The sequence below is a fragment of the Oryctolagus cuniculus genome, chromosome X (genome assembly GCF_051225735.1).
Source record: "Oryctolagus cuniculus isolate XC-2025 breed Fujian yellow rabbit chromosome X, ASM5122573v1, whole genome shotgun sequence".
NCBI lineage: Eukaryota > Metazoa > Chordata > Mammalia > Lagomorpha > Leporidae > Oryctolagus > Oryctolagus cuniculus.
In genome coordinates, this window is record NC_142888.1 from 37,536,827 (window position 1) to 37,557,036 (window position 20,210).

Consider the following 20,210-nt stretch of genomic DNA (forward strand, 5'->3'; position numbering starts at 1 on the left):
CACAGATATACACACACCCACACACAGTCTCTCTTTTTCTCTCCCTCCCCCAAAATACAATTTCTAAAAAAAAAATTCTAAAAAGAAAAAACACACAGTAATACCCATTAATGGAGACAAAAATTAGACAAAATTCAACACCCATACATGATAATTAAAAAAAAAAAACTCAGCAAATTAGGAACTGGAAGTAAACTTCGTTAACCTGATAACTTGGAGCTAACATAGTACTCAATGGTGAAAGACTAACTGTTTTCTCTTTTTCATTGGAAATAAGGCTAGGATGGCCACTCTCGCCACATTCTGCTTGAAGTCCCACATCAGAATAAAAAAGAAAAACAAAAGACATGAAGACTGGAGAAGAATGAATAAAACTGTCACTTCTTCCATACGGCATGATCATCTAAATAGATAATCACAAGAATATTCCTTTAAAAGTCCTAGAACAAATAAGTGATTTTGCTAGGGCTGCAAGATACAAGGTCAACACACAAAAATCAATCATATTTATATATACTGGCAATAAACAATTAGAAAACAAAAATTTTTAAAAAGATACCATTTACAAAATAACTTAAAACTCTAACAAAATGTGTAGGATTTGTATGCAGAAACCTCAAAAAAGAAAGAAAATAAATTGAAGGAACATATCATATACATGGTTTGGAAGAATCAATATTATCTATGATGCAAATTCTCTTGTACTCTGTGGGAAAACATTTTGGTGGTTTCTCAAAGAGTTAAAAATAGAATTACTATGACTCAGTAATCCTACTCCTAGATATATGACCAAGAGAAATGAAAACATGTATCTGCACAGAAACATGCATAAGGATGTCTATAGCAGCATTATTCCTAACAGCCAAAAGGTGGAAACAAAAAATTTGTTTAGCACATGAATGGATAAAAAAATTGTGGTAATAAATGGGGGCTTTAAAAAGTTCAAGTAGGCCGGCGCCGCGGCTCACTAGGCTAATCCTCCGCCTTGCAGCACCGGCACACCAGGTTCTAGTCCCGGTCGGGGCGCCGGATTCTGTCCCGGTTGCCCCTCTTCCAGGCCAGCTCTCTGCTGTGGCCAGGGAGTGCAGTGGAGGATGGCCCAAGTGCTTGGGCCCTGCATCCCATGGGAGACCAGGATAAGTACCTGGCTCCTGCCATCGGATCAGCGCAGTGCGCCGGCCACAGCGCGCCGGCCGCGGCGGCCATTGGAGGGTGAACCAACGGCAAAGGAAGACCTTTCTCTCTGTCTCTCTCTCTCACTGTTCACTCTGCCTATGAAAAAAAAAAAGTTCAAGTAAAATGTGTATTATGGAAAAACTACACAAAGATCTCAAAGTTTTTCACATGAAAAAAATCCTCATCTTTGAATCTGATTTCTCCACAAATTTTCTGAAACAGAAAGCAGATTGCGGGATACCAGAGGATAAAGAGATGAGGATATGGAGATTAATTATTTATTGAACATGAAGTATTTTCTAGTGAGGGCAATATCTTCAAAAATGGAAGTGACCATTTTATAGCACTGTAAATGCACTAATGCCACTGAACTATGCATTTTTAAATGGTTGTATGAAACAATAATAAATCTGATATTCTCAGTCCCGCATGTATCACTTAAATGGAAATATGGGAATGTGGATAAAAAAAGCTGTGTAAATAAAAAATAAAAATAAAGATGTTAATCCTCCCCAAATTATCTATATAGTTTGAAAGGCTTTTGTTTTAAAATCTAGTAATATGAGATTTTTTAAATGGTTTTCTGGTATCTTTTGACAAATAGTTTTTCTCGATTTATTTGTTAATGTGGTGATGAACATTAATAGGATTACTACTGACTTTATACCCAAATTTTCTTCTTGCAGTTAGCTGTACTTGGTCATAGTGTTCAACAATAGTGTGTCTAGTTTATTTTATTACCAGTATTTTCAAAAAGTAGGGATTTTTTTGTGTCTTATCATTTGGTTCTAATATTTGATGTTTACTATTTTCTTTCTTTGCTTTTCTTTTTTTAAAGTTTTCATTTTATTTGAAAGGCAGAGAGACAAACACAGAAAGACAGATCTTCTATTTATTGGTTCATTCTCCTTATGCTCCAATATCCAATTTGGGATGCCCACATGGAAGGCAGGGACCAACTATTTCAGCTATCACCTACTGCCTCCCAGGATGCACATTAGCAAAAAGTTGGAATCACGAGAAAAGCTAGGATGTGAAACTAGACACTCCAGTATGAGATATGGGCATCCCAAGCGGTATCTTAACCACTGTGCCAAATGCCTGCCCTCACCTCCACCTCCCTCATCCCCAAATTAAAAGTATTTTCTTATGAAAGATGGAGCAGGCATTTAGCCTAGCAATTAAGATGCTGTGTCCCACATTAGAGTGCCTGGGTTCAATATTGGGCTCTAGCTCCAGACTCCAGCTTCCTTCTAATACAGACTCTGGGGAATAGCAGTGATGACTCAAGTGATGGGGTTTCTGCTACCCACATAGGAGTCCAGAATTGAGTTTCTAGCTCTTGGTTTTGGCTTGGCCCAGACCCAGCTGTTTCAGACATCTGAGGAGTGAATCAGTGAGTAGAACCTCTTTATCTGGAATATTTTTAAAAGAAAATGGAGAATGGGGGTAGGCATTCATAGCTCCTGCATTTGGGGAATGAACCAGCAGAAGATTTCTGTGTATGTATATGTATGTATATGTCTACCTTTCAAATGAAATGAAAATAAAAATTTTTAGAAAACTAAAAAGAAAAAGAAAAACAAGCTACACTCTGGGAGAAAATATCTGCCAATCACATATTCAATAAGGGACTACACAGACTATATGAAGCATATTCAAAGCTCAACAGTTAAGGAAAGAAAGAGCCCCAAAGAAAAACAGGCAAAAGTCATTTAAAGTGCTGTTTAAAGACACTTCAAAAAGAATGGATATATAAATGGCAAACACAGAAAAAGATGCTCATTCAAGATCATTAACCATTAAACAAGCCATTAAATGAGATATCACTACACTTATTAGGATGGCTAAAATATATATACTGACCAGTAGGTACAGCAACTTGAAGCTCATATACTTGTAATGGGAATGTAAAATGCCATAACTACTCTGGGAAAGTTTAGTAGTAATTTTCTAAAGTTAAAACATTCACAATCCATATTGTCTAGGAATCCCATTTCTAGGTATTTTAGTAAATAGAGAGATGAAATCTCATGTTCAAACAAAAGTCTGTTCACAGTATCACTATTTATAATCATCTCAAATTGGAAACAACTGAAATGTCCTTTAACATGTACATCCACACAATGGAATACTGCTCAACAATAAAAAGAAATAAGCTATTCATACACAACATGTATGAATCTTAAAGGTACTGTGCTGAGTGAAAGATTTCAATCTCAAAATATTACATACTAAATAATTCCATTTATATGGCATTCTGGCAAAGGCAAAAGTGCAGTGATGGAGAGTAGATCAATGGTTTCCAGGGTTAGGAGTAAGGAGAGAGTAAGGTGACAAAGAGGGGCAGGAGTAAGAAGACAAAGTGTTCTGTGTCCTGATTGTGGTAGCTGCTAGAATGTAAACATGGATACAGAAAAAAGCCAATTTTGCTTCAGACCAACTTAAAAAAATACAATTTTATAGACACAATGAAAGCAAATGAACAGAACTTTCAACTCAGGATGTCAGATGAAGAACATTAAAAGAGAGAATAAAATAAAATCAGAAACAACAAAAATAGGGGCGGGTGTTCGGTGCAGCAGTTAAGATACTATCACTTGGGAAAACCATGTTCCATATTAGAGTATGTGGGTTCCAAGTCCTGGCTCCACTTCCGATTCCAGCTTCTGCTATTATACACCCTGGGAGGCAGCAGAAGATGGCTCAAATTCTTGGGTATTTGCCTACCACATGGGTGACCCAAACTGAATTCCAGGCTCCTGGCCTCAGCCTGGCCCAGCCCCAGCTGTTGTGGACATTTTTTGGGGAGTGAATCAGTAGATCCAAGATTGATCTCTCTCTCTGCCTTTAAACTAAATAAATATTTTTAAAAAGATACCATAAAACCATTTGTTAAAACCTCATGTGACTTGATTTTGAAACAAACAAAAGCCTTCCAAACTAGAGATAGAGACTCTCCTGAACTTTATGAAAGTAGTCTACCAGAGACCTAGAGAGACTTACATACTGAGTAGAGAAACATAAGCAGTACTACTTTAAAGTCAGAAACAGCACAAGGATGCCCCCTATCTCCACTATGACAGCACTGTAATAAAACTAGAAAAATCATTAAGTATGAATATAGAAAGAAAGGGGATATTAGGGCCTGACCTGTGTCCTATAAAAATCTGTATGCTAAAGGCCTAATCCCGCAAAACCCAAGAGTGTGACTGCATTTGGGGATAAAGCCTTTAAAGAAGTAATTAAGTTAAAATAAGGCTGGGTGTGGTGGTGGCGGCACTAATCCAATCTGACTTCTGTCCTTACAAGAAGACATTAGGATGCACAGAGATACAATAGGGACACATGCACAGATGGATGATCACATGAAAAGGCAGCAAGAGGGATGTTATTTGTAAGATAAGGAGAGAGGCTTCACTGGAAACCAACTCTGCTGATACCTTGATCTTGGACTTCCAACTTCCAGAACTGTAAGGTTATAAACTTCTCTTGTTTAAACTGCACAGTCTACGGTATTTTGTTATGGCAGCACTATCAAACTAAAACAGAACAAATACATCAACTAGCTCAAGAACTCAAGACAATTACGAAAAAACTTAATAAAACTAGTAAGTATATAGTAAGGCAGTCCAATACAGGATCAATATGGAAAGAAAATAATTTGCCTACATACTTAGGAAAGCCAAATAGAAAATGTAACACATAAAAAGATGTCACTTTTAATAGCAACCAAAATAAAATACCTAAGAATAAACTGAAGAAGAAATAAACCAAGGAAGAGATATATGAGGGGGTCTTCAAAAAGTTTATAGAAAATGTATATTATAAAAAAGCTGTTCAGGGATTTAAAATTTTTTTTGCATCAAAATAAACAATTTTTAATTCCAACTTCCATGAACCTTTTCAAATGCCCTTGTACAAGAAGACCTGAATAAATTGAGAGATAGCTCATTTGTGAAGACAGAAAGACAAGATGACCTATTTTGTGTCTGCTTAAACCCAAAAGGTAAATAGGGGAACGACGTCAATGCTGTCCAGAAATTGTACTATTTCAAAAGCAATTTTCTCTGGCATACTGTTTCTAACCAATCCATGGTGGACTTTCTCAAAACTACAAAGAAAGCCTTAATAATATATGAAGATGTACAAAGATCCTGCAATTGTGCCACCTATCAGTGAAAGAGCAACTACTGGCTCTGTTTTCTACAAAATTAAGTTCTGATGGGATAGGAGACTGGTTAAAAGAGGAGATGAAAAAACTGCAAAGACATTTCCCCCCGTGTTTAAAAAATTGATGAAGACTAGACACTGGGTCAGATTTTAATTCAATTTTTATTTGATGAAGTTGATATGCATTTTAGGCAAATGCTTTTAAGACTCCACTTCTGGAAGGAAAAAGCCTGAGTCCAGGGTTTAAGACTCCAGTGATTGTGATCAGAGTAAATGCCAATGGCCTTTAATTGGACAAGTTAGGACTATTCATTATTTGGGTCAGCGTTTTGGCTTCAAAGGCATATACATTTTGAAAGATACGCCCCTAATCTCTTTTTCTTGTAAACCCTATTACTTTTACCACACAAATTTTCAAGATATGTGATTTTTCAGGAATGTATATACCCCATTATAGCAGAGGGGCCTCCAATAAAAGATGTCATTCTCCATAAATTAATCTATAAATATTATATACTCTTAAATCTTGAAATCTCAATTAAATTATTCGCTAATTCTAAAATTCACCTGGAATAGAAAAGGCTTAATACTAGCCTAGAAAATTTGAAAAAATAAAGACAAGTAGGGAGCTCTCTCCTTGTTAAACTGCCTTTGCAGTGTTGCTGGGCAAAGCAGGAAGGAGAAGGAGGAAGCAGAGGCTGAGTAAGCTGTTTTTTCTAAGAGGATTGGCTAAACCAGGTCCAGATGTCTTGGTTGCAGCTTAATGTGATTGGCTGCTGAAGGAAGAGTAGGTGGCCAGAAGAATGCCCCTAAGCCCAATCACAGCTTAGTACAGAGATGATGGGTTTGTTGAGCATTGTGCTCAAATCCAAAGTACATTCAGCACAAGGGATTAGCTGTACCAGACACAAGGCCTGTGGTAACTAACCTACCTCGTACTGCCATAGGAATAAACAAATTAATTTTATGGAACAGAATAATATTAATAATATCTAACACACAGTGCTTACTATATGCTGGGAAATGCTTTAAATGCTTTTTGTATATGTAATCCTCATAATAACCTATGAGGTAGGTACTATTATCAAAAAGAGGCATAGAGAGATTAACTAGCTTGGCCAAGGTCATGTACCCATTAAAACACAGAACTGAGGACTACAGTAAAAAAACAAATCCACATATAAACAAATATGGGAATTTATTTTATGACAAAGGCAGGACTTCAAATCAGGGAGACAATGGTGAACTATCAATAAATGGTATTGAGGTAAATGACTATCTGTGTGGAAAAAAATAAGGTTAGATTCTTACCTCCCATAATTCAAAAAACTTAATTCCCGATAAAGAACTAAAAGTTTGGGGCTGGCATTGTGGCACAATGAGATAAGCTCCATCTACAACACCGGCATCCCATATCAGAATGCTGGTTTGAGTACCATTATCTACGCATGTCTATATAAGGGAATAAACACAATAAAAGGAAAGTTATACATCAAATTACTAACAAAGGATGCCTTTGGACCCAGGTTAGAGTGTTAGTCACAAGAATTTTTTTTATCATGTTCTAATTTTGACCAATAACCTTGACCAAATAAATAACTTTTGATAATACTACCAAATTAAAAACCTCTCATCACCTGTATTATACAAAAAATTCTTTACACATTGCAGTTTCACTAAATCTTAGCTTAAAAATAAGGGCTCAGTTCCTAAACGTAAAATGCCCATGGAAAGGTCATTACAGTCATCCCTCAGAATCCACAGGGATTGGTTTGCAGAGGTCCTGTGGACACAAAAATCTGTGGCTGCTCAAATTCCTTATATAAAATGGTCTAGTCTTTGCACATAAGCTATACATATCCTCCTACATACTTAAAAATCATCTCTACTTATAAAATCTAATACACTGTAAATGCTATGCAAATGGTTGTCAAACTGTATTGTTTAGGGAATAATGATAAGGAAGGTCTGCACAAGTCCAGTACAGATGCAATTTTTTCCCCAACACTTGGTTGAATCTGCAGATGCAGAAACTGTGGATACAGAGGGCAGACTATATATACCTTTGCAAGGCATGAACTGCCAGATAACATAAATACAAGTTGTGGAAATAAAATAGGCCAGGAAAAAACCAAGAGTTACAAGCAATGAAAATTGGACAGTACTAAAAATTGATGATAGCTAATTATAACAGCTACCATTTCTTGAGGACTTCCCATAAACAAGACACTGTGCCAAGTGCTCTGTACAAGCATAGTCTTTAATTCTTACACAACCTGAGAAACGCCCCCATTTTACACATTAAGTAAACATGGCTCAGAGAAACTAACAGGCTTAAAGCCAGGCCTTTTGTGAACTACAGCCTGTCCTCTGTTGGGGCTGGGTTTGAGACTGGGGCTGAGGGGAGCCCTTCTGGCCTGGACCCACGTGCTTAGCTGCCCTTACTATACTCTGCGTCCTTGAAGCATGCTCCCAAGCTGTCCTGTTCATCCAGACTGGCGTTCTCCTCCTCCTCCTCGCTCTCGGTTCTCCAGTATGCTGGCCGCTTGATGGGCCGCTTCCCTGGGGTGCGCTGGGAAGCAGGACTGTTAGACACTGTGCCCAGCCCACTGCTGGAGCTCCCACTGCTTCGGTCCTGCCCCCCGGTCCACCAGGCCTGCAGGCTGGAGGTAGCCGGTGAGGACGATGAGGACTGCAGGTTGGCCATGCACAGCATGCCCTGGATAGCCTCCTGAGTGCTGGGAGAGGCTGGGGCCTCGCTGCAAGGGACAGAGGAGAAATGCTGAGGGAATTTCTCTAGTTGTCAGAGGAAGCCAGTCATCAGAATAATCAGGGTGGAGGGACAACAGCTGTGGGGATCAAGGAGGGAAGAAGAAGGGGGGGACCACTCAAGGTGATAAACTAGAAATCAAGCTAAAGGATCAAGACAGTATTAAAGATCGTTTTTATGAAAAGCCAGTCCCTCTTGTCTCAAGTGCCTCCATAGACAGTAGGCAAGATGGCAAAAACTAAGGAGCATACCTCCCACCCAGTTCACCCATGCTGCATTCTCTCCTTTTATTTTTAACTGTACTCCTTCCATGATTCTTCTAAACTCTCCCAATCTCCAAAGTTCCCCAAATTTATTTCCCTTGAAATCTGTATATCCTATCACTGTCAGATCTTATGCTCCTCAGGACAGGTTTCTTATCTACTTTATTCTTTCACCCCAAATGCCCTCAATAATTCTTTGTTCCTTTAAATGGCTCAAAACATATCTACTGATTGGCTGACCTAGCCCCTTGGGTGGGAGGGAAGAATGCTGTCTGATAGCATGGAAAGGGAAGACCAAAGCCAATACTCACGTGAGAGCAGCATAGTCAGGTCCCCCCACCTGCCTGCTGGCCTTGAGCAGATCAAGAATTCCACCAGCTCCACTTCCATTCCCAAGCTTGCTTTCAACCCCTTCCATCATGTCTTCATCTGTTGTGTAGTCCTCCTGTTAGGGAGAGAACATGTAATGTCAGTTGCCCAGAGTTCCTCTCACAAGGTTTTTTTTTTAATTTTATTTACTAAATATAAATCTCCAAAGTACAGGTTATGGATTATAATGGCTTTTTCCCCCCATAACTTCCCTCCCACCCACAACCCTCCCATCTCCCGCTCCCTCTCCCATTCCATTCACATCAAGATTCATTTTCAATTATCTTTATATACAGAAGATCAATTTAGCATATATTAAGTAAAGATTTCATCAGTTTGCACCCACACAGAAACAGAGTTTAAAGTACTGTTTGAGTACTAGTTATAGCATTAATTCACATTGAACAACACATTAAGGACAGAGATCTTACATGAGGAGTAAGTGCACAGTGACTCCTGTTGTTGACTTAACAAATTGACACTCTTGTTTATGGTGTCTGTAATCTCCCTAGGCTCTTGTCATGAGTTGCCAAGGCTATGGAAGCCTTTTGAGTTCACCGACTCTGATCATATTTAGACAAGGTCATAGTCAAAGTGGAAGTTCTCTCCTCCCTTCAGAGAAAGGTACCTCCTTCTTTGATGGTCCGTTCTTTCTACTGGGATCTCACTGAGATCTTTCATTTAGGTTTTTCTTTTTTTTTTTTTTTTTTAACAGAGTGTCTTGGCTTTCCATGCCTAAAATACTCTCATGGGCTCTTCAGCCAGATCCAAATGCCTCAAGGGCTGATTCTGAGGCCAGAGTGCTGTTTAGGACATCTGCTATTCTACTCTCATAAGGTTTGAATACAGAGTTGACAGTCTGACTTCTGATAGTATCTTCTGAGCACCAAGTACTATGCAGAATATTCACACTTTCATCTTAATCTCTGCAGCACCTTTGCGAGTTAAGAATTCTAACATCCATATTTTAAAGATAAGGAAACTAAGGCTCAGTAAAGCTAAATACTTTGAGTAAGGTCACATCAGATACTCCAAATCAGATATGCTTTCTGCTACATCACACTGTCTTTATTCTATTCTGTATTAAAAGATTTTAAAAATATTTCAACTAACCTGTAATTTCCCATTTTAATGCGAAGCAGTCCTTAGCAAATGATCTTTTACTTAATGGACACTTCAGGAACTGAATGCACAGGACATTTCGACTCCCTCCCAATGAGAATGACAATCTGTCGTCTATCTCCATGACCAGAATGAGCAGAAGACTAGATATAGGATGGGTTCCTACCTCAATGTCAAACTCAACTTCTCCTGGTTCACGAACTCGGTTAGGGTCAGAGCAAGGCTTTGCACGGGGCAACTTCCGGGGAAATTCTTAAACAAAACAAAAACAAAACAACCAGAACGCACTTATTTTGAAGCCAAGATTAGCATCTGAGCCAAATACCCAGAGGGAAGAAAATAACACAGTAATTTTCCTGGAAGTAATGATCACAGCCCACTAATTTAGAGAGATGAAACATTAACTGATAAATCTCTAGAGAAAAGGAAACAATGGGGGGGCCTACAAAGTCTGGTAAATCAGAATCTCAACAAATTCAGGCCTAATGTTTTGAGACTACCAAAGGGGCCAAAAATATATATGAAATGGGCAGGCCAGGGAAGAGAAAATTAGAGACACACTTGGTCTTATTATCAAGGTCGCCTTTTCCTTTCCCAGTCTCTCGTCTATCTGGAGCTCATCATCTGAATCCAAGTCAAATTCATCCTCCATCATCTGTTCTGTCACCGCCCTAGCCTTTTCGGACTTCTTTGCAATCTTGGCTCGCCGGGATTTGGGTAAGCTCTTCATCCTCTTGGTACTGAAGATAAAGGGAAGGAGAACAAAAAAAGCAAACAATCATACGCAATATTGTTAAGATGGTAATTCTCCCATAATTGATCTTGGCAAGATTCAATGCAACCTCTATCAAAATCCAGCCAGCTTTTTTTGTATACTGACAAACTGATAGTAAATTGTACATAGTCATGCAAAAAGTTTTAAATAGCCAACACTATTTCAAAAAAGAAAAAAGTTGGAAGACATATTACTCAATTACAAAGCTTATAATAAAGCTATAGTAATCAAAACAATGCAATATTGGCTTAAGGATAGACATACAGATCAGTGGAACAGAACTGTGAGTCCAGAATAATCTCCTAAATTTATGATCAACTGATTTTTGACAAAGGTGTCAAGGTAATTCAGTAGGGAAAAGATTTCAAGAAATGGTACTGAGACAGGGTTGGTGTTATGAGGTAGCAGGTAAAGCTGCCATCTGTGATACTGGCATCCCATATGGGTGTTGGTTCAAGTCCTAGCTGTTCCATTTCCTATCCAGCTGCCTGCTAATGTGCTTGGGAACGCAGCCGGGTGGGGTGGGGGGATGGCCCAAGTGCTTGGGCCCCTGCATCCACGTGGGAGATCCTGAAGAGTCTCCTAATTCTTTGCTTTGGCTTGGCCCAGCCCCAGCCAATGTGGCTATTTGAGAAGTGAACCAGTGGATGGAACATTCTCTCTCTCTCTCTCTCTTCCTCTGTGTGACTCAAATAAAATAAACAAATCTTGTTCAAAAAGAAAGAGATGGTGCTGATAAAACTGAATAGCCATATGCAAAGAAATGAATATGGACCCTTATCTCACATCATACACAAAAATTAACTAAAAATACATCATAAACTTAAATGTGAAAGCTAAAACTATAAACTCTCTAGAAGAAATCACAGGAAAATATCTTTTGACCTGACAATAGGTAAATTAAAAACTGACCATTAAGAAGATAATGCTTATCCAAACAATCCTGCCATTTGTGACAATATATTCTTAGGGGACATTAACCTAAGTGAAACAAGTCAGACACGCAATGAAGAATACTCCATGGGGCTGGCATTGTGGCACAGCATGGTAAGCCACCACCTGTAGCACTGGAATCCCATTGGTTTGAGACCCTGCTGCTCACTTCTGATCCAACTCCCTGCTAATGCACCTAGGAAAACAGCAAAGATGGCTCAAGTACTTGGTTGGGCGCCTGCACCCACATGGGAGACTGGAAAGTACTCCTGGCTCCTGGCTTTGGCCTGGCACAGCCCTTCCTGGCTATTGCAGCCATTTGGGGAGTCAACCAGCAGATGGAAGATTCTCTGTCTCTCCATCTCTCTGTAACTCTGCCTTTCAAATAAAAAACAAATCTTTAAAAAAGAAATACGCAGTGACTTCACTTATATACGGAACCTACAGACATAAAATTTATAGAAACAAAATGTATAACTGTGGTTTTGAAAGGCTGTGGGGTAAGGGAACATGCTAACCAGAGTTTCAGTTATGTGGGATGAAAAAGTTCTAGAAATCTCATGCACAGCAAGATGACTACAGACATATACCTGAAATTTCCCAAGAGTAGATAAAAACACAAACACACAAAATGGTAAGTGTGTAAGGGGATGACTTTGTTAATTAGCCTGACTACAGCAATCATTTCACAATTTAGATGTGTATCAAAACTTATATATATATGTGTGTGTGTGTATGTATATAATTTTTATCAAAAAATGAGATACCACTTTGCATCTCTCAGAATGGCTATAATTAAAAAAAAAAATTGTTGGTCAATACGTGAAGAAACTCATGGTTCCTGGTGGGACTGCAAAATGGTACACACATTTTGGAATAATCTTTGGCAGTTTCTTAAAAAGCTAAATATAGTGTTACCATGTGACTGGGTAATTTTACTCATAGGTGAGAAATGAAAACCTATGTCTACACAAAAACTTATACATCAATGTTCAAAGCAGTATTATTCGTAGTAGCCAAAAAGCAGAAGTAATGCAAATGACCATTAACTAGTAAATGTTTAGATAAATATAATGTGATATATCCATACAATGAAATGTTGTTCAGTGGTAAAAACGAATCAACTAATGATACATGCTACATCATGAATGATCTACCCACCCCCCAACATTATGCTCTAAGTGAAAGAAGCCAGATATGGAGGACCACGTATTGCATGATTCCATTTCTACAAAAGATCCAGAAAAAGCAAATCTATAGAAAGTAGATTAGTAGTTGCTTGGGCCTAGAGATGAGAATGAGGACTGCCTGCAAATAGGCAAGAGGGATCCTTTTGTTCTTACAGAAATGTTCTTGTACTGGATTGTAATGGTTGTACAATTCTGTAGAGTTACTAAAATTCATTTAACCACAGGTTAATTTAACCTAGAAAAGGCAAATTTTATGGTATATGAATCATGTGTCAAGAATGCTGTTAAAAATATGTAAAGGAAAAGGAAAAACTCAAAATGGCTTGGATAATTCTGTTACACATAGTGAACAATATTAATCAGTACAAACTGATCAATGAAACCTCATAAACCACAGTCCTTCAGTGAATTGGTTGTCATTAAATTGGCCTGTTTTCTACCTCATAAGGCTGTTGGGGAATACTAAATGAGCTAATGAGCCTGACAAGCGGCAAGTGCCAAATTGTAGCTAATATTATAATTAAGTTCTCTGGGTCCCAATTTTCACATGAGTAAAATGGGGTAACAATATGAGAGTACCTAAAAAGTTTTTGGAAAATGGAATTAAGGGGCCAGTACTGTGGTGCAGCAGGTTAAGATGCCGTGGCACCAGTTTGAGTCCCAGATACTCAGCTTCTGATATAGCTCCCTGCTAATCCATGTGGGAAGGCAGGGGGAAATGATTCCTGCTGTCCATGTGGGAGTCCTGATTTTGGCCTGCCCCAGCATCTGGCTGTTGCAGACATTTGGGGCATGAATCAGTGGATGAAAACTCGCTCTCTAACTCTTTGGCCTTCCAAATACATAGATATGTATGTGTACACACACACACACACACACACACACACATATATATGAATATATATATATATCTTTAAAAAGAAAATAGAATTAAAACAAGTTCATTTTGGTGCAAAAATATTGAAATTCATACACAGTTCTTTCAAATACACACTTTCCATGAACTTTTTGAAGATCCCTTGCAATTTTTTTTTTTTTTTTGACAGGCAGAGTGGACAGTGAGAGAGAGAGAGACAGAGAGAAAGGTCTTCCTTTGCCGTTGGTTCACCCTCCAATGGCCGCCACGGCCAGCACGCTGCGGCTGGCGCACTGCGCTGATCCGATGGCAGGAGCCAGGTACTTCTCCTGGTCTCCCATGGGGTGCAGGGCCCAAGCACCTGGGCCATCCTCCACTGCACTCCCTGGCCACAGCAGAGAGCTGGCCTGGAAGAGGGGTAACCGGGACAGAATCCGGCGCCCCAACCGGGACTAGAACCCGGTGTGCCAGCACCGAAAGGCAGAGGATTAGCCTTGTGAGCTGTGGCGCCGGCCTGCACTTATTTTTAAAATTTATTTATTTATTTATTTGAAAGTCAGAGTTGGGGCCGGTGCTGTGGCACAGTGGGTTAAAGCCTCAGCCCGCAGTGCCAGCATCCTGTATGGGTGTTAATTCATGTCCCAGTTGCTCCTCTTCTGATCCAGCTCTCTGCTATGGCCTGGGAAAGCAGTAGAAGATGGCCCAAGTCCTTGGGCCCCTGCACCCATGTGGGAGACTCGGAAGAAGCTCCTGACTCCTGGCTTCAGATCAGCACAGCTCCAGCCATTGCAGCCATCTGGGGAGTGAACCAGCAGATAGAAGACTTCTCTCTCTGCTTCTACCTCTCTCTGTAACTCTTTCAAATAAATAAAATAAATCTTTTAAAAAAAGCGAGCGAGGACTTGAACTCAGACACTTTTCATATGGAATGTAGGTGTTCCAAACAGCATCTTAAACACTGCGTGGGAAACCTGGAAGAAGCTCCTGGCTCCTGGCTTCGGATCAGCTCAGCTCTGGCCATTGCGGTCATTTGGGGAGTGAACCAGTAGAATGGAAGACCTCTCTCTCTCTGGCTCTGCCTCTCTCTGTAACTCTTTTCAAATAAATAAAATAATTCTTTAAAAAAAAAAAAAAAGAGAAGACGACACACACACACACACATAATGTATCCCTTCCATCTACTGGTTTACTCCCAGATGACCACAATTGACAAAGCTGGGCCAGGCCAAAGTCAAGAGCAAGGAACTACATCCCAGTCTCCCACATGGGTGGCGGGGGCCCAAGTACTTGGGCCATCTTGTGTTGCTTTTTCCAGGCCATTAATAGGGAGCTGGACACAACACTGGCTCTGTACTTTTTCAAGGTTGTGGGGACTAAAAAACATATTTAAACAAGTTTGACACAGAGCAGATGCCCAATAAATAATAGCTATTTGTAACCTGACCTTTTATTAACTTCTGATTGTGAGAAATTTCAAACATATAAAAACACAAACGTTTAATGAAGTCCCATCTATCACCCAGCTAAGTCTCTGCAATTATCAACACACATCTAATCTTGTTTTATTTATCCTTCTCTCCTTACAAAGGACTAAATTTGGAGAAAAGTCCAGACATAATACCCTATCATCTGTATATATTTCTACACCTTGACTATCTAGATTCAATTAACAGCAGCTTCTGGCAGCTACAGCAGGCAACAGAAGCAGAATAAGAAAGACCGATGGGGAAAGAAAAAATGTTTCATTATATCCTTAGTAGATAATACATACTGGATTCTTTGGACTCAGTTGTTTCCTCTTCAGGCGACCTACCAGAAATTCTGAATAAAGACAACACCCAACAATCTCTCTAATATTACTTTTACAAATGGAGTTGTCAAACCCCAAGAATAGCTATGCTGCTTTCAGAATATGCCCTACTCTCACTCCCTTTCCCTTACTTTCCAGACAGATGGACCTACCACAACGCTCCGTTGGGGTCTAAAGATAATCTTTTCCTACAAAGAGGCTATTAAGGTACCCCTGTTGTTTGTGCTCCAATTCTGTACTTGGCTCTTGAATGCTGCTGTCTAGTGCTTTAAGAACCCAGATGATAGGGCTGACACCGTGGCTCACTTGGTTAATCCTCTGCCTGCGGCACCGGCATCCCATGTGGGCAGCAGGTTCTAGTCCTGGTTGCTCCTCTTCCAGTCCAGCTCTCTGCTGTGGCCTGGGAGGGCAGTGGAGGATGGCCCAAGTGTTTGGGCTCCTGCACCCACATGGGAGACCAGGAGGAAGCACCTGACTCCTGGCTTTGGATTGGCGCAGCACCGGCCATAATGGCCATTTGGGGAGTGAACCAATGGAGGGAAGACCTTTCTGTCTGTCTCTCTCACTGTCCATAACTCTATCTGTCAAATTAAAAAACAAAAAAGAACCCAGATGATAATACTTACTACCTTCTCCTGTCTCTGCCTCCAGCTCCATATGTATTTCAGGGTTTCTGATGACCTTCTCCACTTCTGGCCACACCTACATCGTTACATCTTCATATTTGAGATACTATTTGTTATACAACAGATCCTTTGATAAGCACTTTGCATGCATTCTCTCATTTAACCCTCCAACAACCATAAGGCAAATTTTTTTTTATAAATCTTTTTTTTTTTATTTGACTGGTAGAGTTATAGACACAGAGAGAAAGAGAGAAAGGTCTTGCTTCTGTTGGTTCACTCCCCAAATGGCCGCTGCAGCCAGCACTGTGCCGATCTAAAGCCAGGAGCCAGGTGCTTCCTCCTGGTCTCCCATGCGGATGCAGGGCCCAAGCACTTGGGCCATCCTCTACTACATACGGCAAATTTTATCTACAGAACAGATAAGATGAAGACACTGAAGTTCAGATAGGCTCATGTGCCAAAGTCACACATGAACACATGTCACAGCTGTGATTTAAAGTAGGAATTCCCAAGTCCCTGATTTTGTTGTTTTTATTCTTTTAGAAAATGTTGCCTACAATTATTTTCAGAAGACTAATACATGCTCATTATACTCATACAAATTTCAGTGCTACTGAAGTGAAAATTTCCTCTCCCACCACCCCTGTACTACTCTCCAAACATAAAACACTTTTGAATACATGGTATAACAACTATAAAATATGTTACAAACACAATTATTTGCTAGAATGCATATAAATATCTCTGGAAGGAAACCACTGAAATTGGTTTTTTATGAGGCACCTTTCTCATAGTTTTTGAATTTTAAACTTCAAAAAATTTAAACTAAAGGGAGGGGCTGGCATTGTGGCATAGTGGGTAAAGCCACTGCTTACAATGCTGGCATCCCATATGGGTGCTGGTTCAAGTCCTAGCCACTCCACTTCTGATCCAGCTCCTTGCTAATGTACCTAAGAAAGCAGTAGAAAATGGCCCAAGTCCTTGGGCCCCTGTACCCACATGGGAGACCCACATGAAGGTCCTGGCTCCTGACTTCAGACTCTTCCAACCCTGGACGTCGCAACCATTTGGGGAGTGAACAAGCAGATGGAAGACTTCTATCTCTGTCTGCCTCTGCCTCTCTCTAACTCTTTGAAATTAAATAAATAAAACTTTTTTAAAAAATAAAGTGAAAAGTCTGTTGCTTTTCTACACATGACTAAACATATTTCTGTGCAAAGATGCCTTTAAAAAATAAAAATGGAACTATTCCTATATATTATCTCTTTCACTTAGGAATATACCTTAGACATGTTTCTGTGTCAACAGATAGTAAACTGTCTCATTCTTTTTAAACGACTACATGGTAATTCTTTCTACAGATGTATAAAAATTGATTTATTCAACCCTTATTGATAAACATTTGGATGCTTACAATTATTTACCATTATGAAAACTGATGCAGTGAACACTTCTCATTACACTCTTGTACAAACATTTCTACAAACTAAATTCCTAACACTCAAACTGCAAATCAAAAGGTATATAAGAAATTAATGCTTTTAACAAGCATGCCATACCACCTCTTATTTCTCCCAGTGGTTATTACTATCTTGATGAAACTTCTAGAACTAGTATTCTTCTCAAGACTTCCAATTATACTGCAATTAGATTACAATGCCCCTACCCTAACCCCTCCACCACCCATGTCTTAACACCAAGGTTCCAATTTTGTCAGTCCCATTATTTCTGTACTCCTTCTTACCACCTCACCTGCCATTAGACATCAAAACAGCCAATGGGCTCTCATTCCCATCAAGGTCCAGGTCTGGCGAGTCATCCTCCGAGTCATTCAAGCGGGTACCAGCAATATTGAACTGCAGAAGGAGGAGGCTCAGTTGTCAGCAGTCTGAGACTCCCATCTCAATCACGATGGTCAGTTCCCTCTGGTTTCACTGGTTGAGTTCACTGTCAAAACCATCTGAACCAAGGCCTTCTGCTCTGTTTCCCTCCCTTTCCCACCCTCCAAACATCACAGAAGCATGAGGCTGAGAATGAGTGAGTGGCTCCGGGGAAACCTGTCAATCTTGTGAAACACGTTCTCTAAAAGGGTGGGGGGCAGCTTCAGATGCCTATAGAGGGCACCAAAATATTGAGGCAAGGTAGAACCCTGAGGGAAAACTTTTCTAAAGGACTTATTTAAAATTCTAACCTGATATTCATATGCAATGTTCTCAAATCCCATTCCCTCTGGGAATTTCAAGATTCAACTCAGGTGTCTTGTTTTCTGAAGAGCCCCTGACCATTTTCTATACCTCAAACCCCTCTGTATGTGTCACAGAGTCTCACAGATACCTTGATTGTGGCATCTATATAGCACTTTGTTGCACTCATTTGTTTTGATGCCTATCTTTCTCACTGGCCTATCATATGAGACTCTTGAGAGTTATGCCCACAGCACCTATCACAGTGCCCAGCACAGAAAAGGTCTCAATAAATGCCTGTTAAATGAGTGGGACTGGTAGCCAAACACCAGGGGCCCTACGGGAGGTGGGAGCAATACAGGAAAGCCTGTCTTTTTGAAACCCTGCTCTTCCAAGGGACCCAAAAGGGTTGGGCTGAACCCATGGGTCCGCACCCACCTTTGCTTTCTGGAAAGAGCCTGTCTTCAGTGCCTGATGATTGTATGTATCCATGAGATTATAGCTCAATTGGCCAGCAGGCCCCAAGGGTGAACTCTCCTTGCCCTTTTGCTCTTCCTTCTTGAAGAGTTCCTTGGGCTTCAGGCCTTTCTTCTTTGAACCACTTTTGGAGGGCAGTGACAGCCTGGAAATGGATACTGAAGTGGAATGGGCTGGCCTGTTTAAGGGAATGGAGCCGGCTGGGAAGATCCTCTGCAGCCCAAAGATATTGCTCGTCTTCCCAACGTTCTGTTGGAAGATGTCCTACAAGAGTATTAGTACATGAGGGGGTTAGCGCTTACTCAAAGATTCTCTCTATATTAAGAGCAGAGGTCTGAAGTGGCTTATAGATACTCTACAAATGCACACCCTAGTTTTTGTACAATGACTCATCAAGAATTTATTGGGTGGCATTTCTTAACCCAGCCATTGACAAGTGTGAAGACGAGCAAAGAAAAAGTCCAGCAATGCTGTCAAAATTGGAGAGAAAAGACTCCAAGAGTAGCTGACATGAAACAGAAAATAATCAAGTACAAAACTGTGGTTCAAACTCTAAGAACTACAAGATTTGAGAGAAGGAGAGATGATCTAGTCCTAATTTTGCTACTAGCTATCTAAATCTATGACCTCAGGAAAGTTATCTGACCCCTTTATGGCTGTTTGCTCAGCTGTAAAATTAAAGGACTAGATTCTAAAGGTGATTTCCAAAGATGTTCTATGGCTCCTAACCTAGCTTCTTGAAAGAAACCCTGGAGACTCCAAGCAGATAGAAAGTATATAAAAGGAACAAGGCCTCCCATCATCACTGTATTCAAAGCAGCTATTCTGATTTGTCATATATATATTGGGTTTCCATGTGAAATCTCATTTGTAAAAGAGGAGTCCAGTGCTGTAAAAAATTTTAAAACCAATGGATCAGATATGGTCTATATCTAAGTCCTCTTCCAACCAGCCCAAAGTTCTGTTTATAAGACTGATTTAAGTAGAAAGAGCTGGAGAAAAGGTAAACCTTTCCTGAAGGATTTTGACAGCTGGAAATGGAGGAAAATAAGGTAGGGGGGAGTGGACACTGTAAGCTACAGTTATAGGCAGTGAAACACTCTTCAAGCAGTGAGGCTAGAAGCTTAACTCCCCAGTAGCTCACTGTATCTATCATTCAGCAAGGATTACATCCTAGGTAGTAAATGGAACTTGACAGTTCCTGAGCTAAACGAAAGTTGAAACATACTAAGTCCAATTCTCCTCTGGTGCCTCTGCTACTTCACCATCCCACACTGAGTTCTCTCTTTGCTACAAAGTCTATTAATAACAACAGCTCACATTTATTGAGTACTTACTCTGCCAGGCACTGTATGAGAGGCTCTACATATATTAGCTGTTAATCCCAACAAAACTTTGAAACGTTAGTAAAGTTGGTTCCTACTTTACAGATGAGGAAACTGAGACTCTGAAAGACTTGCAAGTGATAGAGTAGGAACCAGAATCCA

General features: G+C 40.0%; 1 protein-coding gene across 7 annotated transcripts in view; it reads right to left on the reverse strand.

Annotated features, from left to right (window-relative positions):
* The window catches only part of PHF8 (PHD finger protein 8), a 107,492-nt gene that overhangs the window by 33,329 nt on the left and 53,953 nt on the right, over positions 1-20,210 (reverse strand). For 4 of the 7 annotated variants that reach the window (XM_070067348.2, XM_002720027.6, XM_051827713.3 and 1 more), the window contains exons 13-18: positions 18,685-18,987; positions 17,816-17,919; positions 10,435-10,613; positions 10,040-10,125; positions 8,694-8,827; positions 7,795-8,108 (exon numbers count right to left, since the gene is read on the reverse strand). In XM_070067348.2, the coding sequence (XP_069923449.1) occupies positions 7,795-8,108; positions 8,694-8,827; positions 10,040-10,125; positions 10,435-10,613; positions 17,816-17,919; positions 18,685-18,987 (1,120 nt within the window). The remainder of the gene's footprint in view (positions 1-7,794; positions 8,109-8,693; positions 8,828-10,039; positions 10,126-10,434; positions 10,614-17,815; positions 17,920-18,684; positions 18,988-20,210) is intronic. The other 3 variants (XM_070067349.2, XM_070067350.2, XM_051827712.3) reach the window with 1 other exon arrangement.